The sequence below is a fragment of the Salminus brasiliensis genome, chromosome 17, assembly GCF_030463535.1.
Source record: "Salminus brasiliensis chromosome 17, fSalBra1.hap2, whole genome shotgun sequence".
Taxonomy (NCBI): Eukaryota; Metazoa; Chordata; class Actinopteri; order Characiformes; family Bryconidae; genus Salminus; species Salminus brasiliensis.
Genome location: NC_132894.1, coordinates 16,935,260 through 16,958,067, shown reverse-complemented (window position 1 = coordinate 16,958,067; position 22,808 = coordinate 16,935,260). Strand labels below are relative to the sequence as shown.

Genomic DNA, 22,808 nt, shown 5'->3' with positions numbered 1-22,808 from the left:
GCTAAGATGGCCTGGTCTGACTATGTTGGCTAAATTATTTTCCAGACAGTGAATTGGCTGATTTTCTGGCTGATTGGCTGCTTTATGATATTTTAAAATCCCTTCCCAGACCTAAGAGAGCTCTTTTTTTTTATCTCCCCATGGCAATGCCACTCAACGACCAAGAGCAAACCAAATGCAGTCCAATCAGAGGCATTCCTGCTTCTGCTGCGACCAATGGCAGCGTCAATATTTGAAAGGTTACCACCCACCAATACATTCTACAGTAAAAAAACACCACCAAAGGTGTAGCTGCATGTTTGAACTTTCTGCTTGATTTAAAGCTGGCATTTGTGCAAATAAATGTTTGTTTAAAAAAAAACAACTATATACAGTTTTATACTGTATATGGCCATAATATAAACAAAGGGTTGAGATAACAAGTATTGTCAAATACACTTTACACTTTTTTTAACGACTGCCAATATATTTATGAAATCAGACATTTGATCTGAAATGCTTTTCAAAATTCCCTATGCGAATAAAAAAATATATAATTGAGAAAATGATGATCTTTTGAGTTTTCCTATGGGCTTTTGTCTGTTTCGAGCCCCAGCACCAACCGCACGCGCTGCTCCCACTGCATCGTTGTTTGAATTCAACAGCCAATCCGGACCCGCGATGCAGCACTTCCGCTAAGCTCACACGTCTCAGCCAATGAGCGCGCGGGTCCTCCGCATGCCTTCAGTTTTGAATTCAGAAAGGGAGAAGAGCTGTCCGGACGGCCGGAGCTTGGAAAATGGATTTAATGTTCAGGCTCGTTTCTTAGCCTGTCTTAGCCTGTGCTGTGCTAAAAGACCTCGCCGTTTGGCGGCTGCCTCTTTCATTTCTATTGAAGTTGAGTTTGTTGTGTTTTGTAAGTTGGACAGCGGGAGGGAAGCGAGGCAGCAGTGAAGTTAGTGTGCTAGCTAACTCTGGCTACTGCGAGCAGGCCTGCTGGTCAACCAGACAGCTTACCTGAAGCAAACTTTTCAGAGCTTCACCGACTCCTCCGCAGCCGTCTGCTGCTTTCAGTCAAGCTTTCGGTAAGTTTCCTTTCTCTGTTCCTGTTTTTTTTTTAAGTGAATTTCACTTTACTTGGCTTTTAATCAAGTGTTTGCACGCTAGCCGTTTTTCCACCTGAGAGCTTGGAGTTGCTACTTGACTGCTTCCCACCGTTAGCTTGCTGGCTATCACTAGCTGTCGGACAGCTGTCACTGTTTAAACACTGCAGGGCTGTTTTCACCCACATTTCTTTATTTTAGACTAGATAACAATGTTTTAAGAGACTAACGTCCTTTAAAGAACAGCACCTGCAGTGGACAGGTGCATAGGCTGTGAGTTTAGCTCGTCTTATGTTGTTTATTGATTATTGTTTTTCTGAACGGTTTGATGATCAGTGCCTGAACGTAAATAAAAGGACTGAATGGTCCTATTGGTACTGAATCATAGTTTTACACCATTGCTTATTGTAGGGTGTGTAAAAACAACCATACACACACACACACACACACACATACTAGTGTTTTTTTTTTCCTCTGCTTTCCCCTCCCTTTTTGATGTGCTTTTTTTTTTTTGGACAGGATTGGGTCACAGCACTATGGCTGACAGCAGCATAGTTACTTTGGGGATGGCCCGTAGTCTGCTAGTGGACTCGTCTGTGTACGACTCCAGAATGGCAGAGACCTCTAAGGAGCACACCTTCCTAGGGCTGGCCTCTGATGATGCAGAGGGTAAGTGAGGTCTCCACCTGTGTAATATATCAAATGTGTTTTGAATTATTTATTTATTTTGGGTGACCATGCTTCTGTCATTCCTTCTAAATCGAACAAAGGAACCCAGATTCTCATTTTGCTTTAATATGACTGTATTTGTATTTCTGAGGAGACTTGACTTAATTCTGTCTTTTATACCCTTTCAGAAAACCTTCCCCAAGTGGAGACTAGAGTAGTGCTGGTGGGAGAAACGGGCAACAACGCTGAACTTGAAAAGGCGTTAGAGGTAAAATGAAATTGATTGCAACTTTCTCTTGTTGATGGGGGTGGAAATCTCATGATGTGTATGTATACTACACAGGGCTTTCTTGTTGGCTTTCTTTCTAGTCTTTTTTTATTTTTAATAGTAATATAGCAGTCAGGACTGACACTGACACTAGTTAGTCTTACAGATGTAAAAGGACGTTACAGCTTGACGTTTCTTTTCGGATTTTGAAAAACAGCCAGTTATTACTGTTTGATGCTTTTTGGTGTAAGTTGAGAGTTTATAGTAATTGGGAAAACCTGCATTATAGTGCTTACACGACTCATAGGAAAATAAATCTTTTTCTATCAGGGGTTTTGTGATGGTTTGAGATTGGGCTGTTAGATATGTGTACAGATAAACACAGGCAGCGCTTCCTGTTTTCCTGAGGAAATGTTGTGACTGACAAGATTGTCCGCTAATGCGATTTGTCTTTGTCGGCAGAACACTTGCTATTAATAACATTTGTTTACATACATACAGAGAATTGTTGCTCAGATGTTCATGGAAATTTATTGTGTTAACATCCTTTATGGTGGTTTTGTCTAATGAATGAATTTGTGACTGACTGCAGACAAAACAACTGGGTGATGGTTCAGGTCCATAAAGGAGTTCTCTAGTACACACCTTTGGTCATGATTAATATTTTTTGGTGCATATCTTAGTTCATCCGTAGATTGCTAGTACCAGCTTCTGTTTTATGGAATAAAAACAATTCATGTGCCCTCGTTGTTCTCCTCCACTTTTCCAGTAGTGGCTCTGTTAAAGTAAATAGTATGCTTTTAAGAGCAGAGCATTATCAATCAAATCAAACTTATTTGTATAGAGCTTTTCACAACTGGTTGTGTTGCTCACAAAGCAGCTTGTGTACTAATTACACAATCAGTAATCAGTAAAAAAGCAAAGAAATCAACAACATAAGAAGACATGAAAACCTAAGACCCCAAGTGAACAGCCAAATGCAACAGTGGCAAGGAAAAACTCCCTCAAAGCTGGGGGAAAAAACCTTGGGAGGAACCAAGACTCACAAGGGGGACCCATTCTCTTCTGGTCAGAATTAACAGAAATTATAATTATAAGTTACTGTACCATCAAGACTGTTGTACTGTTGTACGGTGTGCAGCTGGTCTTGCATTAGTAGTGAAAAAATAAATGGGTTTGTGAAATATTAAGTATACTGCTTTGTAAGACTACAAAAGGTTCTATAATATAGAACGTGAAATTCTCTGCTCTTAAAATACAGATTATATTGCAGTAGCTGATAGTAATGGTACTATTGAATTTATTGGCTTTCCTAAAGGTAACTGTACCTGTGTGTAATTTTCAGTTGGTCGATGGATTTTTTATTTTATTTTTTGAAACCGTACAAATTTCTAAAAACAAAATCAGTAACGTTATTGTGTGATTTCTTGTTTAACTGTTCAGCAGAGCAGTGCTCAGTATCCAGCACTACAGTAGTGATCAGTCTGGTCTTTGTTTGTTGGTTTTGCTCTTTGCCTAGAATTGTTTGTCCTTCTCTTCTTTAACAGTAGACCTGTTTGATCTGTGTTAGCAGTGTGTTTTAGATGGTTCCCAAGAATTTGGATGGTGAGATTATAACTAGAATTTCCATTCTATCTGTCTTCAGCATTTCACCCCAGATAATGAAGAGGGTAGGTTAGGTTCTGGCCTGGCTGTCCAAGTGTGTTGGTGCAAGTATTCATGTGTGTGTCACTTTGTGTTCATGGTTGATGTGTCCAAGACTTGAAAGCTTACACTTTTTGCCCTTGAGGGAGTACAAGTGAACTGTCAGATGGACAGATGTTTGGAAATGATCTATTTCTCCTGCCACTCTGCAGTAGCGGCACATCCACACAGAGCTTAATCAGGGGCACGGTATCCGCTGAGCGAATTGACAAGAAGTCCCTTGCTGCTTTGAACTTCATTAATTTCGCAGGACTTTCCTCCTTGGACCGTGGCTGACAGTCCTCACTTCCTAGGTTGCCAGGATAATGGGCTTCGTGTTTGGTGAATTTGTCAATAGTGGGTTGCCAGATTGATGTCAAATGCTTCGTTTTTGCAGGCAATCAGAATAATGGAAGTCCCAGTGGTAAAGATTAAAGAAGGAGACCCAGGCTCTGAGTCGGGCGAGAAATTGATAAAATCTATAGTCAATATGGTATGTTCTGAAGACTGGGTTTTTTGCATGCTTGACCTTATGGTGGAGGGTTTTTCTGCATGGGCAATGAGGGGAGTGGTGTGACTTGACACTAAAAGATTTAACTTCCTTTTTAACACAATGCGGTGAACGAAATAACCCTTATCTAACATGATTCGGTTTGTCTGTGCCCATGTTTTACTAATGTCTCTTGGGTCATTAATAATCCCTGCTGATTTGGTGTTTTCTGTTTGTTTTTCCACATGCTGAGGTAGGGTGCGTCACAGAACATTTTAAGTTCTTTGCCAATGTGTCTGCATGAGGGAAATGTACAGTTACAGCATATTTTCTCAAGTGTGAGCTGCAATGAAAACCTGTGGAGAGCTTCATTCTTCTCATGCCTTGTATTTCATCATGCAGTCACCCCACCCTCAGTAAACGAGGAAACTGTGTCCTTGTGTGTCTTTCACTCCCTAAATCGTTCCTCAACCAGCAGTTCTGCTCATTCATTAGAATGTGTCACTCTGTAATATCTCTGTGTTGGAATTCTTTTATATGTCCACTGAAATGTGCCATTTTGGGCTTCCGTTGCCAATGGTCCACAAATGTTCTTTTTGTGCTTCACATTCCTAAGAAATGTCTACTGCTGTATTGTACATACCATTTTATTATTTTCAAATTGGAGATGGAGAACGTTTGATGGGCTTCACAGAGCCTGAACTTCATACAGCCTGCGTAATTATTCCTGAGATCAGATTAGTCCTGTTGGAGCAGAGTAGTTCCCATAAGAATGTTTTGTGTATCTTTGGTAGCTGAATTTTTGAACTATGTTTTTTACTGCCTGTCTGACTATTTTTTTTTTTTGTTTCTGTCTCCTTATCCCATCAGGACATAAACGTCCCCTGTCTAAAGACAGACAATGTCAGAGAGTTCTGGGACGGTGAGAATGCAGAGTTTGAGACTATCTTTGTACTGAAGGACTTCCAGTCTCCAGACTACAGCTATTTGTACAAAAATGACAACCGCATTTTGGGGCCTCCTGTGGTGCTGCACTGTGCTGGGAGGGGAGAGGTAGGACCCAGAATTTACCCACATGCAATCAGTGTATCACACCCATGTGTGACTCTTTTTCCTCAACAAGCAGTAAAATAGTTGTAATTCTATCTTTGTTAAAGCACCATTTAACATATGCCTGCAGGCAGCGTCAGGTAAACATGATGGTGGAAAGTTCCCGTTTGGAGGGAAATTGTTTCATAATCGGCTTTTGATTGTTACCATGAAACCCAAGAAATGCATTACAGTTATCTCTGTAAGCAGCAGCACCTGCTCAACAGTCTGCGATAGCTCCCTGTGCCATGCGCACACGACTGGATGCACAACTGTGGCCAGAATAATTCTGATCTAGAGACCGGAGCCTCACAAATTTAAGTGAGCGAGGGCATGTTACTGGCTCTTCTGCCTTAAGATGAGGAGATTGAGCCGTTTTTGACTTTTTGTATGTGGAATTGAAGATTCTTATTGTAATGGATGCTGAAATAAATTCTGCTAAGGTTGGGTTCACCAAAGCTTTTCTAAGATAAATCTTATGAAGAATCTTACAAAGTCTTACGAACTTACAAAGACAAACAGTCAGAGCTGCATAAGAATTGCTTCAGTGACCAATCGTTCTCTGGAAGAAGTTTCCTCTTAAAACCTGGTTATGCAGTTTTACTAAGGGTGTGTTTATACTTGTAGTTTAGTTCCCTTGGTTCAGACCAAGCATGGAATTGATGCTTTACATTTTAGTCCTGTTTTGTTTTGTTTATACTGACATATTTGCAATCGATCTAAAATTGTACAGTTGCAATTAAAATGATTAAATTGCAAAATTAATTTAAAAACTTAATCAAACAAGAACAATTTAAATAGCATAGCACTGCTAACCTAACGTATACATATTGGAAAATAATACAGCAAGAGCAAGGGTACTGAATATTTCTAGAGACCCTGGAATGAATTCAGTTCTAATGGTGACTAAAATGCTGTGGGGGGTAGGGGTGGGTTGTTTGGACACAGGCCTGCTAAATTAAAGTTTAAGCACAGAAACATGCTTGGACACTCCCTGCACTGGTCATTGAGGAGTCAGGTGTAGACGTGTGGAATCGTTAATTTGCTTAGAAACCGACTGAGATCCATCTGCTCAGGTCTGCTGTTCTTTGGTCTGCTTAACTAACCCTAGTGCACTGCAGAGTTGGAAAGGCAGTGTTCACACCTATTCTAACAAACCGCACTAATGGAGTAATCGCACCAGGGATGCTGACAAGCCAAAACATTTCTGACATTTACCAAAGTTTTCTTAGTTGGGATTTGTAGTTTACAAGGACAATGGACCATTCATTATTAAAGCATGACTGTGAACAGTTCTGTGGTTTAAAAAGGTGCTATGAATCTGACATTCTAATCTTGTTAGAACTTTTCTCAAGAACAGAATTAATAAGCTTATCTTGCTAGGAAGATATTGGTCGGTCATTGTTCTTCAATGGGATCCTTGAAAAACCTCAAGACACTTTGTGTTTGTGTTAGACATCCAGCTCATCATCCATCTTAACTGGATTTAATTCAAATGAAATTATTTCTATTTTTCCACTAAAACTGTACAGAGGATGGAAAAACCATCAAACCAGGCATGTAAAAACCTTTAGTAAAGTAGATGAACTAGACATGACTGTGGAACTACCTCCAATTTTAACCTTGTTAAAGTAGATATTAATTATGCTGTTTAAGTTAAACTGATTCTTTTACACATATGGTCCTCTTTTGGCTCTTACATTTAAAATCATAATTTTGTTTAATTATACCTGTTCTTCTTGAGAAGAAAGTTGAAGATTTTTTTTTTTTGGATAGCAATTTATCTTAACTATTAAGTAAAGAAGAGAATCTGGCACCTGAACTAAGGCTTATGTAAAATAAACTGCAGCAATAGTATTATTGCTCATAAAAGGGTGGAAAATCTTACATCACACTTAGATTTTTCCAAAACATTTTATTGTTAACTTTACACTGTGCTTGAATTGTGGGTATAATCCATAGTATGATTGTAAATAGATTTTTGTATGTATAGTTTTTGTGACACAAGTGGGCCTTTTTAAATCCATCACACTGAGGGGAAAAAATATTGTAATAGGTGTTCTATATCGAGATATTTTTGCCATGACTATGTTCACTAACTAACTACGTTTGTTTCCCACAGTTGTTCTGATGTTAATAAAATGTTATCACTTGTTTCCCATTTTTTTTTTCCCAATTGCTTTCTCTATCGCCTTGTTCTGTAGCCTCTGCCATTCTCGTCCCGTCCTCTCTACTCAACCACCATGCTGAATTTGTCGCTGTGTTTCACTGGCTTCCGTAAGAAGGAAGAAGTGGTGAGTCCGGTAGTCATCAGGCAGGTATATTGTTGATGCTACTTTTGCTTGTCTCAGAGCTTTCACAGAGTTTGTCATTCCTCAGGTAAACCTGGTCAGCCTGGTGCATCATATGGGCGGCACCATCCGCAAGGACTTCAGCGCTAAAGTCACCCATCTCATTGCTCATTCCACTCACGGAGAGAAATACAGGGTCTGTATTTCCACAGTTCTTTATATGCACCTTGATTAGAAAACAGGGATAAAACTGATGGATGTTAGAAGCAGTGATATTCTTTACTTTGCCTCCACTGACTTTATTTTTAATCCCATATTCAGTTTATTGCTTTAAATATTTCAGAGAATCAGCAGGTAGGGCTGCACAGACTGCACTCTTATCCTATCAAACTATTCATCCTAACGACTGTATTGAACTTTTAGTCGCCCAAAGGCGCCACAGAAAAATTGCATTTCTGAAGTGTGGGTATTCGGGCTGATCAAATATCTGAAAGCACTACCACATAGCCCATTCTAAAGCCCTGTTCTAAAGCCCATATAAAGAGGGGTGCTCTCCTTTAGAAAGTGACTGGGAGAACAACAGAGCCCTTTGTTTTATTAAATCACTTGTTCACTTGGTTTTTCATTTTCTCGTCTCAAAACCTGGAGCCCGATTTGGGCGCTTTCTGCGCTAGACTGCACAACAGGTGTTTCAAAATGCAGGGTCCATTACTTACATTTTCTGGTGTTTTATTTCTTTCACCTGAGGACATGTTTGTAGTTATATACCAAAAAAAGCATAATTCACTTATACACTCCCTTTGGACTATGCCTTACGCCATAGAATTAAATGGGCTGATTTTATTATTGTCTGATTGGCTGATCTGTGTACTTCAGTATGAGTCCGTGAGGTTAACCAGCTGTAGGCAAACTTGGCAGATATATGTAAATGTATGCGTTTTCATGATATTGCTAAGAGTAAATTAAAAACTTGCTTTTTGCAGCTTAGATTTAACATCAACAGCATGTACTGAGGAGTAACCAGTATGTTTTAAAACCTTTGCCATGTTTACATGCATAATCTTATTGTTACTTTCTTCTTTGTTTAAATACTAAGTGATATATGGACACTTTAATACTGAAATAAGTAGATCTGCACTGTACCGGGTCGCATACCCCTCGTCACATCATGGATGTCAAGGTGCTGGATATGTGCAAAAAGAAAATTAATTCTGTGTTAATATATGCGATGCATCCCTTTGCCCTATCCGCTTGTGCTGTTTAGAATTTTTTTTTTCCTCATATGTCTTCTGCTATTTATTCTGCTTGAGCTCTTTCTAGTGGAAACACGAAGGAAATGTTTGTGCAGTTCCAGCGATTGCACGTTGTAGTAATGGATGCAGTTGTATGCCTTTGTCAGCTCCAGATGTTCTGCAAATCCATCCTCTGTAGCAGTTGTAGAGTAGTCGTGCAGGCTGTTTTAGAGCGTCTGATTAAGGGACACGTTTTATCACTCTTCACAGGAAATGTTCTCAGATTTAGGCCGATTTGTGCGTTATGTGTATATACATAATGACTCAGGTTTGATTTGTGATTTGTCTCTAATTTCTTTCTGCATTTCTCTTTTAAACCTCACTGTGCCACTCCCTCTCTCTCCGACCCTCAAGTTGGCTGTATGTATGGGTACACCGATCCTTACCCCTGCCTGGATTCATAAGGCCTGGGAGCACAAGGATGAAACGTAAGTGGGTGGTGTCTTTGTTTCCTTTTTTGTTGGCAGTATTTCATTGCATGGCATTACAGAAACAGAGCTCTGAGTTTTAGCAACATGTTCTGCAGTGTTTTGTTAACATGCCCCATCTGATTAAAGCCAGCTATGTTTAACTGACACAGACTTTTCTGTTCCACCTTAAATGATGCAGAATTTGTATTCCTTCTTATTACTGTACAGCAGCTGGAATGTCGGTACTACACCATTTAATGTGGAACAAAAATAAGAAGCTGGAGAATGAGAAGCTAAGCTTTGTAGTTGAAGTTGTTTACATTATAAAGAAGAAAATGCAATTGGACTCTCTTTGGTTCCTTTTCAAGACTAAGACTGTTCCCACTATTGTGACCTATATCTGACATTCGTTGAACAGTTCACACTCCCAAACTGACGTGCATGCGCAATAGAGCAATGCTCCATGTGAGGTTACATTTCCCTCTTTCAGAATCACAGGAGCTAAAAAGGAGCTTTTTAAGCTTTTTATTTTCCTTCAATGCTGCAACCATGTCCTCCTGTGGCTGCCTGGTTTCGTTTTTTTTTTTTTCCGTTTTTTCCCAGGCCCGCAGTGGTTGCGATACGTGCCTCGTAATTTTGTTTGAACAGAGGCATCAGCCCAAATATTAATGAGGTCTGTTACCTCGCTATCCCGCCACTGAAAAGCTCACTGCTGCTGTTGATTTCTCCTTTTTGTATGAAAGTGGCACAATTTAAAAATGTCAGATTCAGTGTGTGGTGGTTTGTTTGTTTTTGTTATAGGTGTTTTTATTTATTTATTTATTTATTTATTTATTTATGTATGTATTTGCTGTTCACACTGCCACACAGACCACACAACTGTGGTACAGTGGCGAGAAAGATTGGATTTGGGACACTTACCTGCTGTGTAGCCACAATGTTTTCTGCTTGGTTTCTGATAATTACATACAGTCCCTAACCCAGTGCTGACAGGAAGAATAAAATATAGGAATAAAAAGAGAGAATATTGTATAGGTTTGTCTGTAGATATTTGTATGCATCCTTGCAGTGCTTACTGTACGACCCTGAATTATGAATGACTTTAAACTCTCCTAAAATATAGGTCCTGCTAATGTTGGGAAGAAGGCGGCATTTTTATTACTTTTTCCTCTTTTGCTGTACTTTAGTGAATTGCATACTGTCTCGGTGGTAGGGTTCTCTGTACTCTGAACAGGGTTCCTTATTCTCTCTGTTCCTTAGGGCTTCATTAGAATCAGTCTAAAAGTATGGGTCTTGTCTTCCAAGAAAAAAATGTTTTGCCTGTTTTTTTATATTTGTATTGTGGAGGCTGTGATGCATACCTTCTGCTTGCAGGAATTTCCATGCAGGCGATGAAGAGTTCCGAACAGCCTTCAAAGTACCTCCGTTTCAGGACTGCGTTCTCAGCTTTCTTGGCTTCTCTGAGGAGGAAAAAAACAACATGGAGGAAAGGACACTGAAGCATGGTACAGAATCATCGCTAAACCCTCCTTGCTGCCATTGAAGAGTAACAGAGAGGTTTTGGTAGCTTGGTATTTTAGTCTTTTTCTGTATTTATTTGCACTCTATGCTTGTTACTCCTTTTGCCTTGTGAGTGTTGCAGAGCTCTAAGTCGAGCCTAGTTTAATAAAAGGAGATTGAAAGGTCATGTTCTCAAGCTCTACTTGGCCTGTTTTTGTTCTCCTCCATTATATAAAACAGTTTCCATTATATAAAACTAGAAGGCCTCTAAAATACCTCTGAAGTGTCTGTCTTTTTTTTTTTTTTTTTTTTTTTATTGTGACAAAAATCTCAGGCCATTGAACACGCCAGAAGAAATGGACTTGCCTCCAGTGATGATTTTAAGGTCAATTTGTGAGTGTTTTTTGCTCCAGGTGGCCAGTTTCTGGAGGTTGGAGATGGGAAATGCACTCACCTGGTGGTGGAAGAGAACTCTATTAAGGAGCTGCCCTTTGTGCCTTCCAAGAGACTATATGTTGTAAAACAGGAGGTGAGGACCTGTGATCTGCTCTGGCAGATGCTGCTAGTGCTCTCTGTTTATTTTTGAGCAACATTTAAGTTAGCCCTTGTTTGCTTATGTTGCTTTACAGGGTAACGCAAAATTCATAGTGTGAATGACTGTTGTGATTCGCAAATCCTTAAGTAAAGAAAATCAAATGCGTTGCTACAATTCACATAAACAACTCAAATCTAGGCATGAAATGTGTGAGGGCTTGCTGTTTGGTAAAGGCACTCTCTGAAAGTAAGGCAGCTGTAGTTGCGAATTCAAGTTAAAGGAAAAGCAAGCAAACCTGCCAAGTGAGCCAATCTACTAAATGAGCCTGGCAACGCACCGAAGACCATTCGCTCAGCTTTGTGCTCTCAGATATAAGATTTTATCAACTAAACATATGATTTGAGGTAGACGTTCCTGGCTACACATTGCTGTCCGTGGACCATTGGTTCTTTAGTAATTTGGATGGATTGCTGTTGAGTCCAACTGTATTTAATAATGTCATATTGGATAATGCTGATAATTAGTAAGTGAGCAATCTACCATTTTTTTTGGCAACTAATGATTGGTGTTTTTACCACCACAGAACAATAGCAAACCATGCATAGCCTTTCCAAGACTAATGGTGTTTCATTGAGTAATGATGACAGTCTTAATAAGAATTTTTCTGTTAACAAATTTGTATGGATTTTCCATTTGGGTTGTTGTCTTATTGTCCTATTCAATTGTTTTTTCCTTCAAGTGGTTTTGGGGAAGTATCCAGATGGATGCCCGAGCTGGAGAATCTATGTATTCCTATGAGAAGGTAACATGAATATGTAAAAAAAAAATAAAAATAAAAAATGTAGGTGTATATGTATATATGTGATGACGGAAGGCTGTATATATAGATAATCTTTGTTTCTTTCAGTCGGAGAGTCCGGCAATGAAGAAGGCTGTGTCCCTTCTTTCTCTCACCACACCCAACAGTAATCGGAAACGGCGGCGGCTGCGGGACACCCTGGCCCAGCTTACGAAAGAGACTGAGATTTCACCCTTCCCGCCTCGCAAAAGGCCCTCGGCAGAGCACTCACTTTCTATGGGCTCCCTTCTGGACATCTCCAACACCCCAGAGACCTGCAAGGCTCTGGCAGGTGAGCGAGAGAAAAGCTGGAGCACAACTCCATTATAATGTGCTTTTACTTAGTATTTGAGCTCAGTGTTAAACCACAATGTGCAGCCCAGAAGCTTCTTGAATTGGGCATCCTCTGCTAGGTTTTTAAAACCGGGCCGAGCAGTTGACGAGCATAGGGTGAGGGAGACGTGTGTAAGAGAGAGAGAGAGAGTGGCAGATCAAAGTGTAAGGCTGCACTGTTGTTGCAGAGTGTAGTACGGAAGGCAAGCAAAGGCAAAGAAGGCCAGCGAAGAGGAGGAGTGAATGGGACAGAAGAAATAGGACATGCAGAGAATGGTCTTTCCACTGCACCAGCACTCCAAAGGCTGCAGAGCAGGAGATGTGCATCCAAAACTTAGGCAGGCCAGCCGTGCATTCTCAGCACACTCAGCGCTCACTTGACTCCTCCCTCGAGTCAGTGGGTGTGTGCAGCCAGCCAGCTCAGTCAGAACCAACAGGTGAAGTCAGTCTGACCCGGAATAGCTAGAGGGTCTAAGGAGTATATGTCAAATATATGTTCAATAGATGTTTTAGGGAAGTAACTTTAAATCCATTCTGTCTTGGTTTACTGTTTATTAGAAGTAGAAGTAGAAAACAGGTTAATTCACTGTAGTAGCTGTAGCTTTTCCTTAAATCATAAGCTACAATTTAAACTCTCATATCCTATAATATGGATACAACTGCGCAAATGGATTGTAAATACTCTATTTTCAAGGACAATGTGTGCTTTTGGAGATTATCTTTGTGCTCACCTCTGTCTGTTCATTTCAGAGAACACAAAGCCCTCCAAAAGCTCCACACCAGTCCTGCCCAAGCAGTCGGCAAGATGGCAAGTGTCCAAGGAACTGTACCAGACCGAGAGCAACTACGTGGATATTCTGGCCACGGTTCTGCAGGTCTCTCTCCCACACCTTCGTTCTCTCTCTCACTCTCACACACTGACACACACGCACACACGCGCACACACACACACACACACACACACACACACACACGCGCACACACACACAATGGCAATCCACAGTTCCTGCCTGTAGCCTTATCAGGCTGTACCAGTGCTCCAAACCAGTGGGGAAGAAAATGAATTAGATTTGCGTTACAGTGGAATGGTCAGCAGAGCCTGCTCTACATCCAAACACCTGTGTGCCCCTTGGAACCTGCTTTTCTTTCATAGATACAGTTGCACATACTTACTCACCCACACAGTATGCAGGAATGATGTATGATTGCTGCAAAGTCAACATCATCAGAGCAAAATGACCGTTCCTCCCTCTAGCTGTGACGATTGGCTAAAATATCGCTCATAAATTTGCCTGGTTCTTCTGGGTAAAATTACCGAATGTTCAGGATAGTAAGATTGGGCTTTAAAGTAAAATTAGGGCTGCTTGTATGTCTGTAGATTAAAATTGAGTCGTTTGTTCTTTTTTTTTTATTATTATTTTTTTCTTTCTTTCTTTTCTTAGCTCTTCAAACTTCCACTGGAGAAGGAGGGCCAGGTGGGAGGCCCTATCCTGGCTCAAGAGGAGATTAAGACCATCTTTGGCAGCATCCCAGACATTTATGAAGTACACACCAGGATAAAGGTTGGAAGCAGTTTTTTTTTTTTTTTTTTTTTTTTTTTTTCGTTTTTTTTTGACCCCATGATTGAGCACGGAAGTATGCTGACTCAACCAGAACACGCATTAATGCTGATGAATGTCTTTGGACAGGCGGACCTGGAGGAGCTGGTGATGAACTGGTCGGAAGACAAGAGCGTCGGAGACATCATTCTGAAATATGTGAGCATGACAGAGTTGTGATGTTCCCAGTAGGTCTGTGCTGACAGCTGCTTGGTGCCTTTGTAATAACCCCTCCCTTTCTGTTTCCCAGTCTGGAGAGCTGGTGAAAGCTTACCCACCGTTTGTCAACTTCTTTGAGATGAGTAAGGAGACAATCGTGAGGTGTGAGAAGCAGAAGCCAAGGTTTCACGCCTTCCTAAAGGTATAATTTTGTATTATGTCTGCTTCTTTAAGCAAAGAGGACACTGTAGTTTTCCTGCGTCTCACTCCCTTGTTTCTGCATTTCTTTTAAAACTCTAGATCAATCAGTCCAAACCTGAGTGCGGGCGACAAACGCTTGTAGAGCTGCTCATTCGTCCTGTGCAGAGACTGCCTAGCGTGGCTCTACTGCTCAATGGTAAGGCACGTGTACACACAGACATTTCTTTTCTGTGCCCTGTGCATTTTAGGAACTTTATCAGTGAAATTTTAAATAGTACTCTGCACCGGAGAAAATATTCTGCCCGTAGGTGACTATGAAAATCTGTCCTACTAATCTTTTTTTGGCACACTTACTGTTTTAGATATTAAAAAGCACACTTCGGATCACAATCCTGATAAAGTCACACTGGAAAAGGCCATCGAGTCCCTCAAAGAGGTTATGACGTGAGTAAAGTCCATTTTTAATGTTTTTTTTTTTTCATAATGAGCATTCATGTTCTTCACCTGTTAAATGTCATGTCCTGAATCTCCTTTTTGCTCTCAACTCAGCCATATAAACGAGGACAAGAGAAAGACTGAGGGCCAGAAGCAGATCTTTGATGTGGTTTACGAAGTGGATGGCTGCCCCGTAAGTCACTTATGTGTTTGCTCACCCGAGTTCTATACGCAGTGACAGTCCGCTAATCTCTAAATCACAGTGCTGGCGCAGTGGACCTATCCTGTGCAGTGAAGCTTTCATCACTATTTATTTCACTTAATTAAACAAGCTCCTTTATATTTTATTTTTTATTTTTCTCTTTCCTGTTCCTTGCAAGAGACTTGCAAGTCTCTTCTAGCCTCTGATATTTATAGGCAAAATGCAGTTGGAGAAAGTGATGGTTCTGTATGTGTGTATGTACGTACGTGTGGGGTTTTCAGGCCAATCTCTTGTCATCTCATCGGAGTCTGGTACACAGAGTGGAAACCATTGCTCTGGGAGACAAGCCTTGTGACCGTGGTGAAAACGTCACACTCTTTCTCTTCAATGACTGTCTGGAGGCAAGTTCACACTTGGAATAGATCTTAATTTTACTTCATGTTGTCAAATAGTTATCTAATTTGTAAGTGTTGTATACTGTTACTTTATCACTTTGTGCTTCATATGAAATGGATTAATATTTTTAGAATTATTAGACAAGGAAATACCTAAACCTATTAGCTGTCATATATGCATACTCAATTAATTTCCAATGCTTCTCTATGACTAGGTCATTTCTTTAACCTATTGGTGTTTGCTTTAATGTACACATGCACCTGCGCTTGTCTCATCTCCCAGTCACACAGATTTCATGTGCCATAAGCACTAACTCTGTTCATTGTGGAGGTGGGCGTTAAAAATAAATAAATAAATAATAAATAATCTGCATGTGCAGTTCATGCTTGCTGACTCGACTGCTCTGTTTCCTGATTAGTGTGGGGTCCTGTTTGATAGGGCAGGGGTTTGTGTGTGTTGTGGCTGTCCTGTTTGCCCAGCTTTAGGTCTAGCTTGTTAATGAGGGTGGGGAGAGCTAGAGCTCCATCTGCTCAATTATTCATTGATGAACTCTTCTGTATTCATATCTGTCGCTCTGCATCTTGCCGCGTCACTTATCTGGGCCCTACACCGTAGGATTAAAGGGGCCCTAATGAGCCTGGGCATTTAGCATTAGAACACTGCAGATCAATAATTAACACACTCCACATACCCTCCACATACACCTACAGTATGGTTAGTAGCCTTGGGCATATGCATTGAGTAATTCTGTTTTATGTGCATGTGTGTCTGTCCAGATTGCCAGGAAAAGGCATAAGGTGATCACCACTTTCAAGAGTCCTCTGGGACAGACCCGTCCGCCAGCTCAGCTCAAACACATTGCTCTTATGCCCCTGTCTCAGATTCGCAGGGTGCTAGATCTGCGAGACACTGAAGGTAAGATCAGAATCAACTCTCTTACTTTGGACTGCATGCCTTTTAAACACCCCCTCACTGTTAATCCCTCTCAGCACTGCATTTCACACACACTTTCCTGCTATGTGCTTTGCTAATTTACACAGGTACTCGGCACATGCCCCAAAGGTGGTGATGTACATTAGAGTCAAAGATTCAGATAAAAGATGAGTCATCTAGGTTTTAATGAATACTCTAACATTAGAACATTGGGCATTTGAGCTGCAGATTTGTTTGTTATATTTTCTGTGAAAAACTTGGCATAGTCAAGGGGCACAGCCATCTAAAGCCTCGGACCCATCATTGATGGCCGTCTATTGCCGGGAGTCCCAGGGGGCATAGTTGGCCTCATTCTCTCTGAATGGGTAGGATCGCGCTACCTCTCCCTCCATCACCAAGTCCAATGTCACCCAGTGCAGGCATCTGTTAGCTGCTGTAACAGAACTGGCAATTGGTGTTCTCCTCCGAATGTTTGGCTGTAATGCACTTGCATTAGGTGCAGTTTGATATGATTTAGTTACTCTCTTCATCAGACTTGGAGGAAGCACATGCTTGCTTTCACCCTCGTAGTACTGGTGGCATTGTGTGCTAGGAGGCCTAACTAGTGGGTGATTGGATTTGACTGTGCGAATTTAAATGGGCATTTCTTGGTCCTGGGCATCCTCTACAATCAAAAAGTATAATTCACGCTTCTTTACAAATGCATTTTTGAACAAGATGAGAGATGCAGAACATTGGTGTGTGTGTGTGTGTTGCGTTAGAGTAAAATTACAGAATTGTTCACAAATATGGCTCTGTTTACACAGCATTAATCAGTTCTTGCTTGAGTGTTGTCTTGCCTGCTTTACCAGAGCTATACAAGGTGCCAGTCAGCTGTCAAAGACAGAAATAGTACAATTTGAAAGTTCTTATTGCTTTGTGTGTGTGTGTGTGTGTGTGTGTGTGTGTGTGTGTGTGTGTGTGTGTGTGTGTGTGTGTGTGTGTGTGTGTGTGTGTGTGTGTGTGTGTGTGTGTGTGTGTGTGTGTGTGTGTGTGTGTGTGTGTGTGTGTGTGGTTAAATAAACGGTCTGAATGACCGGCTTTAGAGCCTCTTTTCCAGTGTTTACTAAACTTGTGTGTTTTTTTTTTTTGGGTTGGGGGGGATTCCGTTGTGGACCTGCAGAGTGTCAAAACGCCTTCGCCCTGGTTGTGCGGCCCCCAACCGAGCAAGAGAACCTCCTTTTCAGCTTCCAGCTCACTGCCGAAGACACTCTCAAATCAGCCTGGCTGAAGACTCTCTGCCGTCAAGTGGCCAACACAATCTGCAGGGCCGACGCGGTGAGTGCACACGTTTGTCCGCTCTACCCCCAAATGACCTTCCTTAGTTTTCCACTTCTGGAGGCTGACAAGGCCCCTAACGTAATTATTTATTTTATTAGGCCCCGCTTCGTTTTATTACAGCAACAAATTAGGTGGTGCGCGTGGGCCTTTTTGGTGCTGGTTAATCCTATTAGATTGTCCAGCGTGGTTAAGCTGGAAGACAGATTAATGTAATTAGAAGTGGAATTGTGCTTGAACTTTACACCTCAGAGGCAGATGGCTTTATCTACATGCTGCAGCGCCACAGGTGCCTTGCGCTGACGCATGAGAGCAGACTCAGACCTGCCAAACGGCACGTGTAATTGGCTCCAGCCAGACAGATGCGTATATATATTTCCCTTTTATAATTAAAGAACAAGCTCTTCTAAGCCCTGCGGGGTGAATGTCGGTATAGCTGACCTGCATGTTCTAGGTCCTCCACTAGATGGCGATGCTTGCTTCTTTTTAAATTGTTTCCTTTAATATCTTGCTTTTTTCGTTCACATTTGCACCCACTCATTATGCCAACATTAAATTCCATTAAATATTGGGCATCTGTTTGGAACAGGAAGACCTGATTCAGTGCACTGATCCCGACTCCCTGCAAGTGAGCACAAAGGATATGGACAGCACGCTGAGTCGAGCCTCCAGGGCCATCAAAAAAACATCAAAGAAGGTAGGGGTGGAAACAGTGTGGTGTGGTTGTTTTTATTTGCTATATATATATATATATATATATATATATATATATATATATATATATATATATATATATATATATATATATATATATATATATATATGCGCGCGCATGCATGCAGATGCACACTCTTGCTGGGTTTTAAGTCAATGTCAAAGTGAGGACAGGGGTCTAGCATCTTATTGATCTTGAATTAACAGCAGCAGGTGTTTACTTTAGCCTAGACTTTACTATGGAGTTTAGCTTAGCACCACACAAACATGGTTTTTGTGGTTTGTGACCTTTAAAAGTGTAATATTTCTGGAAAATGAAGTTCACTATCCAAGTATATTCTCCTAGCAGAGGATTTATTTGGTCTGTGGTGTAAAGCACAGATAAAACCGTGTTTGACAATAATGGCCAAGAGAGATGGTCGCGTGTTTGTTCATATGCATGTTTGTTCATTTGCAGGTCACCAGGGCTTTTTCATTCACTAAAACCCCCAAACGTGTGATCCAGAGGGCTTTCATGGCTAGCAGTACCCCAGATGACAAGAGCCCTGGCGGAGGCCCTGATCATATGTCTCGAATGACTAGCAGCTCCACACTGGCTGTGAGTGTCTCTGACTCTCATGTTCTCTCTCTGTATACTTACTGTATTAAGGTGACATTTTAGTATAGAATGATTTATGATGGTTATTCTGCAGTCATGTGATTTGTTGGCAAGAGAAGGGCAGATATTAGAGAATTATATTTATTTTAAATTATAATTATATTGCATTTCTCTGTGCTGTTACAAAAAAGTGATTATTCAAGCCTCTGTTTTCTGCCTTACTTGCTTTCACCAAAGACAAAAAATAAGCTGTTTTAATATATGGGTAAAGTCAGTGACTTCATATTTCAGAGTCAGATTTAATGTTTTGGCATGGTTTCAGTGTTTGGGGTGCCCCCCAGCAAGTTGACAGTTTATAGGCTGCACTTAGTCTTGATGTCTGTCCCAGATCAATTAATTCCAATAGCATCTGCAATTGTCAGCTGTGTACCCTTAAGTTAACCTCTTAAACCTGTAGGTCTGTGTAATAAATACATAACTTATATTAGCATATCAGTTTTATATTATAAAAAATGTTTTCCAGAAGCCAATAAGCTGTTTTTGGTCCAGACTGACAAATGCTTTTCACTTTTAGCAATATTATGCTGCTTTTTTACATATATACTACTGTATATTTATACATATACACATTTGTATTTATACATTTACATGTTCTAATTTAATCAACGATTAAATGCATAAGTGTTCAATGAAGTATGAAAGAGAAATATTGTCAAAATGCAGAACTACATATCAAGCCTCAATTAGACACTTTATTCACAACTAAAGTGGGAGCATTATTGACTTTTCATTATGCTTTTAATTACTTTTTAGGTAATGTAGTTAGGTACCTCATACTTGTTTATGGTGACATGAATTTAATTAATATTGTTCAGTAAATAAAGTTAGGTATTCTAGTCAAGTAATGATCAAGGCTGTATTAAACTGTATATCTGAAATGAGGCAAATCTCCCATGATTACAACCGGAATACTACCTGAGAATACTCCCTGCATAGGAGATAAAAAGTAAGAGAAAATAAAATGAAGCTAATAAATTAATAAGGGGGAGAGGGGGGCTCTGCAAACAGCCTGTCTTTCTCTATCTGCCCCTACTCCCACTACTCCCAGCCATTCTCTTGGAGTGAAACTGTTATCTGGTAGTCAATATAATATGTAAACATCAATTAACAAAACTCAGTCACCAGCTAACCCCAAAAACAACTTAAAGCCTGTATTATAGTAAAGTTTAATTCACTTTCATTGAACTTTGTTTTTTTTTTTAAAGATGGAACCTCCGTGGTTTCAGAATTGTAAACAGTAATGCTTCTCATTTTAAAAGTTTTAGCTTACTTTTTTAGCTTACTTGTTTTTGTTTTCCCCTCTGTTGTACGCTGATGAGCAAAAACATGATCACTCTCAAAGTATGCAAATAAGGACAAACCTCCAGTGTCGATCACCCAAGTCTTATTAGTGCACGAGTACAAAGATTAAACTGTCTTGGCACAACTCTCATAAATCTTTAATTATGACACCAGCATAGACTATGGAGGTTTTAAGATGATTTGCCAGGTACACGCCTTATAGGCAGTGCTACTGGCTAGTGGCAGCGGTTCTTTGTCCGCTGGATGGTCCCTGCACCACACTACACATGCTGTTGAGCAATGGTTTGTGGTTGGTGGTTGGTGTGGCGCAACAGATAACACCACTACCTACCGCTACCACACCATGTGGGAGACTGGGGTTCGATTCCCGGTCTGGGTGACTATGCTGCGCTACACCAATATGAGTCCTTGGGCCAGACTCCTAACACTACACTGGCCCACCTCTGTAATACCATTAACCTTGTAAGTCGCTCTGGATAAGAGCGTCTGCTAAATGCCGTAAATGTAAATGTAAAAGGTTTGAGGTGCAGGACCCAGTTCAGTCTGCTGCCTATGCCTCCTGCTGCTTTTTTTTGCCAGGACATATTCAGAGGTCTCGTAGAGTCCATGATTTGGCAAGTTGTTGCTGTTTTGGCAGTATGTGGAGGACCAACAGCATTTGTGACATGTTTTGGCTCATCATTGTAGGACATGCATGTTACTGAAAATATTCAAGTAATTTGAAAAAAACGTACGATTGGAGCAAACATATGACTTACGATATGATTCTGTGAAATATTAGAAATATTAATTCTATATTATGCAATGCATGGTAATTCATTAAAAGGTCTCACTTGCACAAGTCTGATAGCCCCTCTCGTTAGCTTCTTAATTACACAGTGGCAGAGGCTGATATGCTATGATATCTAGAAATCAACATGCTGTGTATCTTAAATGAATTATGATTAAGAAATACCTGCCGGCACTAAGCTGATATGGTGCTAAATGAATCCCAGCCGCTTATTGATTTAACAATTAATGATATTTTTCTATTGCTAACTATAATTTATACATCTGAATTTCAGTGTCACAAGAAGTATCAAATGGAGCGAGACCTTTTTGTTTTTTAGGATATGCTTTATAACCCAGCTGTGGGCTGTAATATAGGACGGTGTGGTGTTCCATAAATAACAGCCAGTGCTGTCAAGCAAACAGCAGAAAATGAATTCAGTGCCACCTTACATCGAAAAGCAAGGCTGCTAAGGAGAATGAAGCTGGTCTGAAACTAATGAGGCTATTGTCACTTGTTTCACAAGACTGTTTTTGTTTGGGTTGTTTACTCAATTTAGCCATTCAGTAGCCTGAGCCTGGCTTTTATTGGTGTGCATATTCCACATTTTCTTTTTAAGGAGCATTGAAAAGATCTACCGCAAAGAATACTATTTAGTTTTTCTACATTTAATAAAAATGCGAAATATTTGAGCAGGCCTTGCATCTTTAGCCAGCTAGATTAAAAGCGTCTTTTACTTTCTAAAAGAAAGAGGCAAGTTGGTATGTTATGAAACAGGCGAGTTGGGGTGTTTAATACAGGCTAATTTTTTAGTATTTATTTATTTATTATTATTTTATTATTTTTTCTTCTCTCTCCCCCTCCCGTATGTGCCCATTTGTTTTGTATTGTGCTCATTCACGAGTGCAGATGTCTCGCTCCGCCTCCACATTCAGCCTGAGTGGCTGTAATAAGAATGCAGTCGTGCAACGCTCCAACTCTCTGGACAATGCTCCTCGGCCCAGGGTGCCCATGTGTGTGCGCACCCCATGCTGCCCAGAGAATACTAGCCAGCCTGCCCCTCCAGAGACTCAGCCTAAAGTGCCCATCCACGCACAGGAAGTTTCAAGGGTCGTGCTGCAGCCTGTGAGGCCATGCCGGGAGCTTTTGGTTCCCCCTGACCAGCACAGGCCCCCTGGAACCCCACGCAGGGAGACCCTCCTCTAGGTGGCCACATGATGTGAGCATAGCACATCTGGCTCTCTCACCTACTAATGCTAATTCTTTGGGAAACGTGGTGGCACTTATTATGACAGCCGATATGTCAGTTATTGTTCCGATATTGAAATTATGGCTGATTATTCCAACCAGTGATTTGATTCAGCGGATTTGACGTATGCTTAAGTCTAAAGTGAACTTACTTTGCAACAAAATAGTCAAATATTGGTTGTTGGTATCAGCAACAGCAAAGTTTCACTATTGGTTATCGTTATCGGCTCACAGATTCCATATCGGTGCATCCCTACTTACTAACTCACTACCCCATAGCTGGTCTTTGGTTACAAGCATTTATGCAGGGAATTTCCTCACATGTGAATTTTGTGTTAAGACTGGGCCTGGGCTATCTAATTTTATAGTGTGTACGTGTACATACTTACCAAGCAC

The 22,808-nt window shown here is 40.7% G+C and overlaps 1 protein-coding gene across 2 annotated transcripts; it reads left to right on the top strand.

Annotated features, from left to right (window-relative positions):
- Positions 1 to 1,618: 1,618 nt before the first annotated feature.
- On the top strand, positions 1,619 to 22,370 carry ect2 (epithelial cell transforming 2). Of its 2 annotated transcripts, XM_072660347.1 has the most exons (25): positions 1,619 to 1,751; positions 1,940 to 2,019; positions 4,100 to 4,195; positions 5,063 to 5,245; positions 7,486 to 7,575; positions 7,661 to 7,768; positions 9,219 to 9,292; positions 10,649 to 10,779; positions 11,188 to 11,303; positions 12,049 to 12,111; positions 12,217 to 12,439; positions 12,669 to 12,917; positions 13,231 to 13,355; positions 13,923 to 14,042; positions 14,169 to 14,237; positions 14,329 to 14,439; positions 14,538 to 14,634; positions 14,801 to 14,882; positions 14,988 to 15,066; positions 15,357 to 15,476; positions 16,248 to 16,386; positions 17,567 to 17,721; positions 18,311 to 18,418; positions 18,893 to 19,033; positions 22,074 to 22,370. In XM_072660347.1, exons 1-25 carry the CDS (start codon positions 1,619 to 1,621, stop codon positions 22,368 to 22,370), a joined length of 3,189 nt encoding a protein of 1,062 aa, XP_072516448.1. The 2 variants fall into 2 exon arrangements, with proteins under 2 accessions (XP_072516448.1, XP_072516449.1); XM_072660348.1 differs by lacking the exon at positions 12,669 to 12,917.
- The last annotated feature ends 438 nt before the right edge of the window (positions 22,371 to 22,808 follow it).

Excerpts from the sequence above, each read along its gene's own strand:
- ect2 (XM_072660347.1), top strand. The coding sequence starts at position 1,619 with ATGGCTGACAGCAGCATAGTTACTTTGGGGATGGCCCGTAGTCTGCTA. Across the intron at positions 11,304-12,048 it reads TATATGTTGTAAAACAGGAG|TGGTTTTGGGGAAGTATCCA; the intron begins GTGAGGACCTGT and ends TTTTCCTTCAAG. Across the intron at positions 15,067-15,356 it reads ACGAAGTGGATGGCTGCCCC|GCCAATCTCTTGTCATCTCA; the intron begins GTAAGTCACTTA and ends TGGGGTTTTCAG.